Here is a 12,775-nt window from a genome sequence, read left to right as displayed (position 1 = left end):
GATATATATTACTCAAGGAAATAAGGCATATGTGTTCACAATAACACCCATCAGAAAGCACCACCTTTCTCCTCTTCCATTCTAGTAATCTTTACTGGAGAAAGGCTGACAAACAAACCTGTTTGGGAACCAAGGGGAAATCTTATCACTCTGTAAGAGTGAAAAACAATTGAGGGAAAGGCAATGAAGTGGCATGCATAGCATCACTTTTCCTGTGACTGGCATTCCTTGATTTCTGCAGGGATATAGGCCATTGACCCTTCCATTAAACAAGAAAGAACTAATTTCTCCATTTGAGAAACAAGGGCAGCAATTTTAAATTTATACTTCTACTTTCCTACCCAAATGCTCAGCAGGAAAGGATTTTTGCTTATTTCATCACCAAGGGTGAATCCTGCCTGCAACTGGAATTCTTGACAATAGGAACAGGACAAAAAAAAAACTATTTGGAAAAACAAAACAGCTTTAGAAATATGTGTTTTTCAACAGCTAGCAAGTCCCTAAGAAACAACAATCAACTGATTAATGAGAATACTCGTATGCACTTCAGCAAAAACAGAGATATTTTGCATTAGGAAAACACAGTGAAGTACTGGGACACGTGCTTCACCCGTCTTAACTACGTGAGCTCTGGTATGCATGTACATCCTAGTATCTTGAAAATACAGATATAAACATTCATATGAACAATGTTTTACAGAAAGAATTACTACGTAATCCTTATCCAATCAATGAGGTCATCTGGCAATCACTCCTCATTTGATACAGCTTATAATGTTCTGAATATGCTTTCCCACCCATTCTATTTTTCTGTGTTTTCAAGAGCCTTTTTTAACTCCACTCCTGAAAAATATTCTTTTAGAAGAGACCACCTCTCCCCTTCTCAACAGAGGTGAGGCCTTAATTTGTCTCTAGGGTAAGGGCACAGGAGTTTGGAAAAGAGTTGCAAATTAATCAAAATCTGTGAGATCAAATCTGACACTACCAATTAGAAATATGATATTAAAATTGCCCCAAGGGAAGAATTTCATGAGCAAAGTGACAGATGTGAGAAAGAAACTAAGGAGGGTGTGTAGCATTGATGGGACTGCATCTGGTACCAGGCAAAGCAGCTCGCTGCCACAGGGTATGTACAGGCAGCCATTCATCTGTCTAGGTTGATGGGGGGAAATAAATGGGAGGATATGAAATCTCCAACTAAAACTCACATGCAAATTCCTATTGAAAAATACTGTACCTTTATCCTGCATGATTTTTTTTTAATAAGTGTTCTCAGACATGAACATCTGAGCCACTAAATTAGAGAACTTTTCACCTTTTGCTAGCCTCCCTGAGGACGTGGTCTATATCTAATGGAATTTGTAGGTTATTCCTGACATTCCATCCAGCTTGCTTGTCCTCTCGGTGCTGGCCATAAATGAGGTGATCTTCAGTGTCTGCAAGAGCCAGGAACATTGACAGATACTCTCTGCAGCCACATCATCCACTAGTCCACAAAGCACTGGGCAGGCATGAGTTTGAGGCTTTGGTCCTAGATCTGAACACCCTTTGGCTGCATGCAGGCAGCCAGGCTCATTTGGGTTAAACTTTGAGATAAATTTTTCCCCAACAGCCTTTGGTGGCGCTGCAGGGTAAGAAATATGGAACAGCCCACTTTGCTCTGAACCTCTGGTCTGCAGCAGAAGCTGCAGAAAATGTGAGAGGAATGACAAATTGGAGCTTAGGTTTAAAAGCTTGTCCCAGCATAATCATTTTATGTTCTAAAGACAAGGGCTGATTAATAATTTTTTTAAAAGCGAAGGCCTAAAGTAGGAAATACACAGTCTGCTAAACTACTTTTCTGTACAATAATTCAAAATCAGAGTTACAAGGTAAGAAAAGGCCAATCAAAAAGAATCAAGGCTAAGTATTTCTTATGGAATAAGAAATTATTTCTCATCAGCTGAGAATCTCGCTTCTTCTAATGGAAATTCAGTGTTCTGAAAATGTCCTAGGATGGAATCTAGGGAAACTGCAGTTTTCTCCTGATTCACAGCAGATGACCAAGCAGGCAAATGTAAATGCCCTGAATTCTTAAATATACATAAATCCTTTGCCAGAGAGATAATCAGCCTAAGAAAAGTAGTAGTGTTTGCTCTGCATCTCCAGTTCAGATCCCAGTTTCTCTGTCAAACCTGTCAGCCCTGCCAATGAGGGAGGATGCTAGTTGATGTCATTTGTTTTTATGGTGTGGCTATTTTTCCAACAGACAGTAGAAGGACAACAAACTCATTTCACATATGCTATCAAAAAATGCATAAATAGTGGCATTAGCAATCATAGTAATTTCAGTTACACAGAAAATATGAACCTATTTAATGGGACATCAGTTTTGATTGTTTTACAGCTTCGCTAGAGGTATCTTTCCAAAATGGTGGTACCCCTAGCTATCTTTAGCAGGAAAGACCTCCGGATGTTGAAATACTTTTGTGATAGCTATTGATAAAATTACACACTAGACATTGAAAGAACAGTCTCACATTTTTAACATAGGAGCAAATGCTATCTCTTAACTGTTTATTTTTATGTCAACAAGTCCAGGCTAGTAGAAATGGCATACATGAGGCCTCTGTTCATAACTTCCTGCATCATGGGTTACCTAGTTGTGAACCTTAGGTATCATATATTTATTTATAACTGCTTTACTGCCAAATTTCCATTTCCTATGCACATTCCTGAACAGCTTTATGAAAGCCCTAATCTGGACCCCAAAATGTAGCATTTTCCAATTCACAGAAGTTTCCATGGCTCATGGTTTTCTTGCTGCAGATTTATGGCAGTCTTTCCAAAACACTGAGAGGAGGGAAGAGAAAAGGGGTTAGACTTCAGAAGCTCTTTGCCGCCTACAGATAGCGATAGGTGTTGAGTGGGATCTTCCAAGTGCTACCAGAAAGCCTGTAAGAAAATGATGCCTACTGTAGGATTCATAACCAAACATCAGAATACACTGAAATATATTGGAAACAACATTTCTTCGGTTCCCATTTGTTTGGTACAAAGCTTGATTTCATGGTGCTTCCAAAAAGGCAGAGAAACAGAGCCCCACATCCCAGTACAAAAGATGAGAGTCATACAATTTGTTTTCCTAGGTGTCAGCATTTTCCAGTGGTAGTTGTTAATCTGACATTAAGTACCAGTAGCACCTACCTTCACTGACCACTTTTGGCTCAGAAACACAATGCATGTTCATGGATTTACCTGAGGAATTTGTTAAGATCTCCGTGTTTCATATACTCAAAGACCATGATGAGCGGATCACCCTCAACACAGACACCATAGAATTTGACAATGTGCTCATGTTGCAGGTTAGTTAGCAGTTCTGCCTCACGGTGGAAGTCCTTGCGGGCATTGTCACTGGCATCCTTCAGCGTCTGGTGGAGAAAATGAAAACGTAAGGACAGATGTTCACAGAAGGTAGGGAACATGTGGGACAGCCCTGTAGGGGTGAGATAAGGACACAGTACAGCACAGAGGATGGAGGAAGTACTTTCTTAATAACTCTTTTAGAAATGCAGATCCTGAAGTGCAATTAAAAAATGGCAACACAATTTTCATTCTCCTGCCACATGTTATCCCAAACAAACACTTTTGTTGAAAGACAATGTATGAATACTCATGCTCTTGTTGTGACAAGTGTTTTCCAAACACAGAACAAATAAACTGATCTCATCCAAAAAATATACTATTACACAGCTGGTTTGTATCCTTTAGCATTTAACTCAAGGAACCCCAAGTATCCTGTTCATATTTACCTTTCTTGTTAGTTCTTTAAAATAAAACTGCTTGTTTAAAATATGTGGTGGTAATGTGGGTGCATTCTTTATGTACTGCTGATGTTAGCCCTGTGGTGTGCTATACATTAGGTAGATTTACATGAGGGTATGTCTCTGGACCAGAATTTATAATCCGAGACTTCAGCCAGAAACTCCATAGAAATCGTGGAAATCTACTCACATGACTAAGACTAGGCATACGTATAAGTAACTGGAGGACAAATCCTAAAGTGATAGACAGGGAGGAAAGCAGATGCAGAGAGGAATTCTGGGGTGTCAGCTTTTCTCATCCCCTTTTATTTATATAGCTTGCATATTCTAATTTTGAAGGAAATATATCAACACTGGATCAAATAGGAGGCTTAAATGTTGTAAAATGAAATAATACTAATTTAATTGTCACACACAGGCAGTTTTGGAATTCTCCTTACCAACTACATTTCATGAGCAAGAAAACACTTTCATGCACAAAAAAAAAAAAGCAAGTTCTGACAGCAATTAAATGAGGAATAATTATAATTGACAATAAACCACTAATAGACTCTATATTCAATAGGTACAATGGTTGCACTATGCTAATTCAAACAGTATTTTAAAACCACAAGAGAAAAATGGCAAGTTACCAACATTCACAATTTATTCTTCACTGAAACTGCTGTCTGGGCTCTGTGCCTCTGGATTTTAACAATACCTAGGTTTAATACCATGGAAGATAAGACACAAAAGTAGTGGCAACGTTTTAACTAAGGATGCCTTTTTCCTGGCCATCTAGTCACTTTATTTTCTATCTTGAATTAATATACAGAGCATGGGACCAACCACACTCATCAGAACAGAAACAGAACAAGTTGATACTGTCCAATCATTCTGCACACAAACTGAGTTTTTAGCTGCAGTAGTCTTGGTTTGTTCAAGCTTTTTTCTCCAACAGGGACAATTCTGTCCACTTTTCTAGTATTATATGTATGCATGTGTGAAGAAGAGCCTAGAAGATGACTGTTGGAAAAAACCACATGCTTTACTTGTGATATCACAATCCTGGGTCTTGAAAAATTAACAGCTACCATAATAAAATTCAGATGGGGGGACAAGGAGTAGAGCAGAATGGATTGCTATCTTCCAAGTTCAGGGGCTCTTCCCTGTGGATTTTGGGCTCTGTGGATCCTAGAGGCAAAAGAAATCACTTATGCTTTAGATGTCCATTCCCTGGGGAATGTATTTATGAATCTTAACATGCCTTCAGGCCCAGAATCCTTTTTCCAAAAGCTTTACCAATAATGATGCAACAAGGATACTGCATCATCAAGGCCTCCCTAGCCATGATATGTTAGTATACACAGATGTATCACGGATATCAAATTTGCTACCCACTATGGTCCACATACAATCACATCTTAACTGAGTGAGGACTGGAATTGAAGTGTTTTCCAACACTTCCAAGCTCTGGGATGATGCTTTAACATGATACAGGCACCAACCCACAGTCCAGCGCATACTACATATACTGGAATAGCTGGTAATTCTGTTGCCACTTGAGTTTCCTCTGTTGGTTTCATATATGGAGTGATTGGACTGTAATTCTTCTCAACAACAGAATTAGAAAAACATTTCATATAAAACCCATTTTTAAATAATAGCAATCTGGAAAAAAACCGACAGAGAGAAGTAGAGGCTGATCCTCTTTCCAGCAGGCTCTTTCCCTGGAAAGACAGTAAAAATGCTGACAGCTCTGTCCTGTGAGGATGGCATATTGTATATTTGAGAAGACGCTTTTTATCTCACAGAAACAGCAAAATTATCATATGACAGAGCAGTTGCCATGGCAATTCCACATTTTCTGTCAAACAGCAAAATGCAGGAAAGTCTAAAACTCAGGTGAGACTCAGGCAGGGTTTCTACTACGATGGGGTGACTAGAATTTCTGTCACCCACCACTGCAAAATCTCCTCTTCATTATTTCATGTAGTGCACAAAATAGACACAATGCATGAGAGAGAGCTGGCACAGTCAGGCAAGGAGGAGACTGGAAGGTGAAAAAATTAGTAAGTATGCAGAATTTACATAGAAATGACATTGACTAATGCATTTAGCTTGTTCTCAGTGCAAGGAAAAGAAGAAAAAACCAAAATAAAACCTTAAGAGCACAAAGAGAGGAAAGACATATTAATTATTATTATCATTACTGACAAGTATGCCAAAGCTCTGCATACAAAGCATGACAGGAGGTTTTCCCAAGCAGGATCTGAGATTCAATCACATGTGCTTTCCAGCCACTCAGGCCCACAGTTAAAGAGGAGGGACAAGCTTCCTTGGGAAACAGAGGGGCCCCCTGGCTCTTATAAGAGCTCCACATCTGCCAAGTTCATCCTTGTAACAGTGGGACTACCACCCCACACTTACTCTCCTCCACAGAGTCCCTATCCAGGTATCTGCACTCCGTGAGGTCTTGCACTGGCCCGTGCTCTGCAGCGAGTGTGAACTTGCCACCCTGACACCACAGAGCTGCCTTCATGGGCAAGTCAGAGCAACAGCAAGAGGATGGGGCTGTCACCAGTATCAGCAGGACTTGGTAGCCAAACCCTCAAGACAGCTACATGACTACCACCAGTACACTCTACTGCTTCAGCCTTCCCCTGCAAAATCATTGCTATGGCTTCCCATCAACATATGAGAGCTGACTGGTACCTCTCCTCAAAAAATGAAAGGGTAGTTTTGAGACTTCTTAGAACCTAAGATCTGAACAATTGGAAACCTTTGGTTTTCCTGTGCAGGTGCCATGGAAATATTCTTGATCTCACACACACAGCAGGTCTGCTAGCTGAGCAAAACCTCCCAGGGGAGTCAAAGGCAGCTGCTAACCTGTGCTTTGTCAGCCTCACCTCCCTCTCTGGACAGGCTAAGCTACTGTGAGACTATGCCGGGGGATCCAATCCTATGAGGAGACAGTACTGAGCCAGGCTTGAACAAACACAGCAAAATGGGCCCTCAAAAAACGAGTAATTTTTCCTTCCTCCATCCTCTGTTCTCTAAAAGTGCCTGCAGCAAATGGTGTGCTGACATGATGTCCTATGGGGGCAATGCTCGTACAATGCCCAGGCTCAGGTTTTGTCCTATGGAAAGTATTTCCTGTGTTGCCCCCCAAAAGCCCACACTAATCAAAACCAATTTAAACAAATTGCCTTTCTCCTCTTTAAAGGAGCAAAAGCTCAAGCTCTTTGGTATTTTATGCTAAGCCTGATCTTTTTTATCTTCCCAGATTTTTCAGGACCTCTTAGCTCCTAAATAATTTGCTGAAGCAACGTCAGCATTCTGGATACCAGCTGGCTGAAAAGAAGGGGACATGTCGAGTTAGAAGGACGGATGCTCAGGGCCAGGCCTGAGCCATACAGTTTTCCAGCAACTGGAAGGCACAGGGAGCTGACAGAAACCACTAGCCAACCTGACCCACATTGTGCAGGTGAGAGGGACCAACACGTATGCCTCAACATATATCACAAATGAGGTGAAGAAAATACTTATAAAAAACTGTATTGCCCAGAGAAGGTTCACGCGGCAGTCAGGGCAGAGATTACACTGCGAGCAGCTCCCCACTCCGCCGCCACACACACGCTAGCTGGTGAAGGCAAGTACCCGGATGCCCGCGAAAAATGCCGGCCAAAGACGGGCCCGCGAAGCCGAACTGGGGAGGAGTCTGAGGGCACGTAAAAGCGGCTAGCCGCAACACCACGAGGTCTGACTTGTCTTTTTGCTTTGGGTCGCTTGGAGGGTCAGCTTGGCCCCTTTTGCTCCCGCCTTCGCGCCCTCTCCCCTGTGGTCCTGTCTCCCTGCCTGTGCCTGCTTTGCCCTGCTGTGCCCATTCCGGGAACTAGCTTGTCGCCGTGAGGATCTCGTGCCCTCAGCTGCCGCCCGCACCCAGTTTCCAGCCGCTGCCCGCACCCAACCTGCCGCCGCCGCCGCCAGCATCTCGCCGTGACCGCCGCTGCCGCCGTGTTCCCCGTGTTGCCCGCGGCACCCAGCCGGCAGCCGCCGCCGCCCGCAGCCACCGCGCCCCGACGCTGGGAGACCGCAGCTGCTCCGGGAGCGCTCCTGTAACCACAGCAGCCTGCTCCCCGCCGACGGCAGGGACACGCAGCCTCCCGCTCTTCAAAAATCGCGGCCAACCTGCCACTGCAGCTACACAAACGCTCCGCAGTTCTCAACACGCACGCTCCCGCTGCCTAATCAAATAGCCGGGGTTCTGTGGTAACGCTGTCCCCTGCCTTATGTTTCTTTCCCCCTTCTCTTTCTTCTCTCTCTTTCTGCTACTTTTTCCTGTTCTTCCCGGCCCCCCCCCCCCCCCGCTTTTTTTTTTTTTTTTAATAAGTACACTTAGGTTTCTTTGTTGTTGTTGTTTGATTTGGTGTTTTGTTTTTTTTTTATTATTATTTCAATAAACGGTTTTCAGATATAATATAGCCATGTTAGTGCTTGATTTTTCATTAGAAAAATCTATCAAAAGAATCCTTCCCGGCTTCCCCTTTTATATTGGAACGGGACAGCAGGTGAGGCTGTGCCTCCTGGCTGCTGAAATCTCCCTGGCATCAGCTTACTCTTCAGCAAGTACCTATTTCCACTGGGTTCACCAAATCTATTCCACAGTGATGGGTGTGTTCCGGTTTTGCCCATGGAGCTGAAGTGCTCTAAAGCCCTGTGTGTCAGGAGGAGCTGCTCATTGCTGCTGGCACCCAGGACTGCTCCTCTACGACTAAAACTGCCAAATCCTGTGCTCAGGGATGGAGTCCAGACACAGTCCTGCACTGGAGTGCAGGATAGCTCTCTGCACTCCAGTGGAGGCCCCATCCCTTGACCTCCAGTGTGACTGAAGGATACCTGTTATCTGTGGTTGGTAACCACAGTGAAAGAGACAAGCATCAGGCAATTAACCCCTCAGTTACATGAGGATCAATCCAGTGGCTCAGTTCACCAAAAAATTTGCTCTGTGATAACAGCCAGAGTCACATCTTTAAGAGACAATGACAGAAACATAAAATGGGCATAACCTGGTCTCAGCTGCCTGCAAGATTCTTATTAAGGACACTATAAAGAGAGGATTTGGTAGCAAAAAAAAAAAAAAAAAAAAGTATAACAACTTGCCCAGAAAATGGATAGATTTGTCATCTAAATCTTTGGAGACATGTACCTTTAAAGGCTGAATGCTCTTCCATTTGATTTACACTGAGAAAGTACAGTGCAGCATTTAACAGCAGAAGTGCTAGGCTCCATTTGGTCAGGACTTTCAAAAGGAACAAATGAATGGAAATACTTTTATTTTGCTATCAAGCAGTTCCCTGAAGTGATAGAGGAAAGGAAATTTCCATTATAGCTTCAACAAAATACAACAGAAAAATCATTCAGATCTAGTTTTGTCGTCTCCTATCTCTTGGTTTCTCCTGTCTATGCTATATCCCTTCAGGGCTTAATTTTTTTCTCACCAGTCAACATGACTGAACTACTCCCAAGTATCAAAAAGCTTAGAACCTTGGCAAACCCAAAAACCTGCTATTTTTGATGGAGCACTCTACAAGTCTATCCTCCTTTCGTGTTCTTCCACTGTCAGATTCAAGACTCTATTTTTTGTTACCAAATTCAAAAAGATGATCTACTTGATTTATTTTACAGTATGGTTTCATTCAGAATGTACACACAGTTGCCTAATTGTGACCTGTCAGATAAAATTATTTTCTGGTCACTAGGCACAGCCCAAATTCTAAACATCCATTCTCCCTGCACTTAATGAGATATTTCAAATGCTGGACACCTTGTTTAGTTTTTGGCAGAACACTACAGATGGAGATAAGAGATTGTTTCCAGGGAAACTTTGCAAACTCTGAGAGTGTAGTTTCACCAATACTGTTTTCTAGCTAGATCCATGGCTAAGGTCAACAGCTAACCTCAGCTCTTGAATTCTGGGGGACAAAAATGGCTCCACGCAGCGAAGAAGGCTTGGTCTCCAAGCTGTATTAATGACAACTACACACAGAGAATTTCAGTTGCTGACTAAAAGAATGGCACAGTCCTGAAACAGAAAGGTGTTCTTTGTCTAGCAATTATACACATAACCTATTCACTTAGCAAGTAACAGATTAATTTTTTAGACACACATATGTATCACATGCATTTTTAATGACCTAGACATTATTTTTCACTAATTGTACTTCAGCCAGATCATAAAAGATTTTGCCCCCTCATGACACAATCTGTTTCCTCCCTTCTCCTTACAAGATTCAGTTCTCATTTTATAATCTACAGCAAGATCAAATACCGAATTCTCTTAACACTCCATTAGCCTTGTGAACTTTTCCACATGTATCAGAACAGTTACACTGGATTATGAAATTGGCAAACATGATCATTTACAAATACAGCAGCATTAGTTGCAGCCATGAATTAATAATGGTAACCCTAGACTCTTTTACCTTCACTGCCACCAAGATCTTGCCCTGCTCAGGACACAGGTTATAGCATTCTGCCAGAAAGACTTTCCCAAAGGCTCCTTCTCCCAGTTCTCTTTTAAGAACGATATTGTGGCGCTTGATGTGATGCACAACTGTGAAAAGAAGACAAAAGGGAGGTCAGAAGTGAGCTGCAATTCTAGGAGGGGACGGACTACACGCCTACAGCCACATGGAGATAGGATTGCCCGTAAAGTAGGGAAGGAATCAAAGTGCCCACATGTAATTTTTCACTGCTTCCTGCAAAAAGACTGGGTTTATATATTTATATTTGGAGGGTAGTGCATTTGCTGGATAAGAAGACACGGAATTAAGAGTCACCTGGGAACAGGCCATTTATCATCATGTTAGGATGACTGCTGCAGAGCATACATAAGAGCCAATGCTACTTTTTAAAAAATATTAGGACAGTGAATCAGAAAACAAACTAAACCTTTGTCACAGCTTTTCTACTTTTGTACTTTTAACAATAGCAGAACTCTCTTGTCCAAATCAAAAAAATTTTAAAATTAACCTAAACCAAGAAAACTAAATGTGTCCTCTTTGAACTAAATGCGCCGTAACACTCCGGTTTACTTACCACTTGTTCCACTGCTTCCCCTCTTTGTGCTACACTACAGTTACAATAAGATAAGAAATTCTGTTCTCACAAACATGATTTACAATATTGATGTGAAATAAAAGAAATAAAAGATGGACAAAGGTTTTAGTACACATAGTGGACAGAACCTTAGTTCAATTGCTGCCCAGAATCAATTGATTCAAACATTGAAGTCAAATAACTTTTTTTTTTTACTTATTTTACATTCTCATTTCAGCAAAAGCTTCCATTACAATCTTTAATATTTAAACTATTGTACTAGATTTTGTAGAATACATTATCAATTTGCAATGTTGAAGCTAAATAAAGCAGTTCTAAGGACAGCTTAGCTGTCAATAGGGTGGACAGCTTGTGTTGCTGAAACTGTAAAATCCAGACAGCATCTGCTGGTGATTTTAACCTCAGTGCACTTAGCTGTCTTTGCAAACATTGAAATTTAACCCTGCCTGGAAGAAGCCCATTTGCAACTTAAATTTTAAACACAGTGAATTAAATAGCAGTGCACAGACATCAGTCTGGCTTCTGCAAGGGTGAAAATCTCACCGTGGCTGCTTAACTGCAGGGACCAGGACTGAACCCTGCCAATAATTTAGGATCTATCCAGATTCAGACCACCTCCTGCCTCCATACTTGCAAACATGCCTATTCCAAACCAGGTGACCACTTACACAAAAAAGCCCTTGCCTCCATGACTAAAGGATGGAAAATGGAGTGCTGATGATAACATCAGCAAAGAGAAATGGCACAGCCTGTCCCTATTCCTATCACCAGCATTTGGGAAAAGTCCACAGTGTACAAGAGACCCACACTCTAAGTGTACAGCAACCTAACCTGAGCACACTGCATGTAAATACACTTCATATCCATGTGTGGGGACATGAGGGAAACCTGGTGCTGGAGCAGGCTTGGAGAATGAGTGATTCATCAGGCATCTGCCATCATGAGGTAGGCAGCACACCCGAGGAACAGATCTCCACCAGATCCAGCTGGCACCTGCTAATAGGCCCCTGGCTAGCGTACAAGCAGGCCCCCCATATCCTGTGCATAGAGTGGGGAAGGCTGGATTCCCCCCACAGCCCACCAGAATCGCCACGCTTTGCTGCTTTCCCCACAGCTGGTGGCTGCAGGGGGGACTATTGACAGCCTCCTTTTCTGATGCCAGGTCTTCCAGAAGAGGCCACACATCCCATTAGGTACATATGAAATGAGACTGCACGGTACCTCCATTTTTTACTCTTGTCACACACTGGTCTAGCATAAGATTAAGTTTTGTCATGGTGATGCTTTATTTGGTCAGCTACCAGAGCAGGTCCCCTGCAGGCAGCATGAATTTGCTTTTTATTTTCATTTCCTTCTCAGCACTGGCTTTGCAAGAAAGGCTCAAAATGCAGCCAGCACAAGATAGGCCTCAACCAAAATACACCTTTTCTCCACAGACACAAGTTAACCAACATCCCTCTGATGATGATACTGGTCACAAGGCAGACCAGCAGATCTGAAGGACTGCTACCTTGGCATGCCACCCGAGCTCTGGAGTGTGGCACATCTCATCACCTGAGCTTTAAAAATTCTTGATAATAAATGAGTGCTACCCCCTATCCCCTAAAAAACTTGCCATCCAACCCTGCCTCTTGGGGAATTCTCTCTCCCTCTGCCTTACTAGTACTGCCAGGAGGGTGCCTCTCTTTCTTTCCCAGAGGGGAAAGGCATCAAAGGCAGTTTTTCATTTGGTTTTGCCCACAGCTGCCAAAGACTTGGTGATGAAGACAGTCTGAATTTTGTGTGGGTCCTCTCCATTTTGAGTCCATTATACTGCTAATGTTGGCCCTAGCAGTACAAAGGAGTTTTTTGTGAAGCTCCTGGAGGACTTC

The 12,775-nt window shown here is 42.4% G+C and overlaps 1 protein-coding gene across 3 annotated transcripts in view; it reads right to left on the bottom strand.

Moving 5' to 3' along the window:
• NTRK2 (neurotrophic receptor tyrosine kinase 2) overlaps window positions 1-12,775 on the bottom strand; it is a 209,638-nt gene that overhangs the window by 43,072 nt on the left and 153,791 nt on the right. For all 3 annotated transcript variants that reach the window (XR_011147650.1, XM_069001029.1, XM_069001028.1), the window contains exons 13-14: window positions 10,268-10,398; window positions 3,238-3,410 (exon numbers count right to left, since the gene is read on the bottom strand). Coding sequence is in view for 2 of the 3 variants with exons in the window: in XM_069001029.1 (XP_068857130.1) it covers window positions 3,238-3,410; window positions 10,268-10,398 (304 nt within the window). In the remaining variant the exon portion in view is untranslated. The remainder of the gene's footprint in view (window positions 1-3,237; window positions 3,411-10,267; window positions 10,399-12,775) is intronic.

Source organism: Aphelocoma coerulescens (assembly GCF_041296385.1).
Source record: "Aphelocoma coerulescens isolate FSJ_1873_10779 chromosome Z unlocalized genomic scaffold, UR_Acoe_1.0 ChrZ, whole genome shotgun sequence".
Classification (NCBI taxonomy): Eukaryota; Metazoa; Chordata; class Aves; order Passeriformes; family Corvidae; genus Aphelocoma; species Aphelocoma coerulescens.
This window is presented reverse-complemented; position numbering and strand designations above follow the sequence as displayed.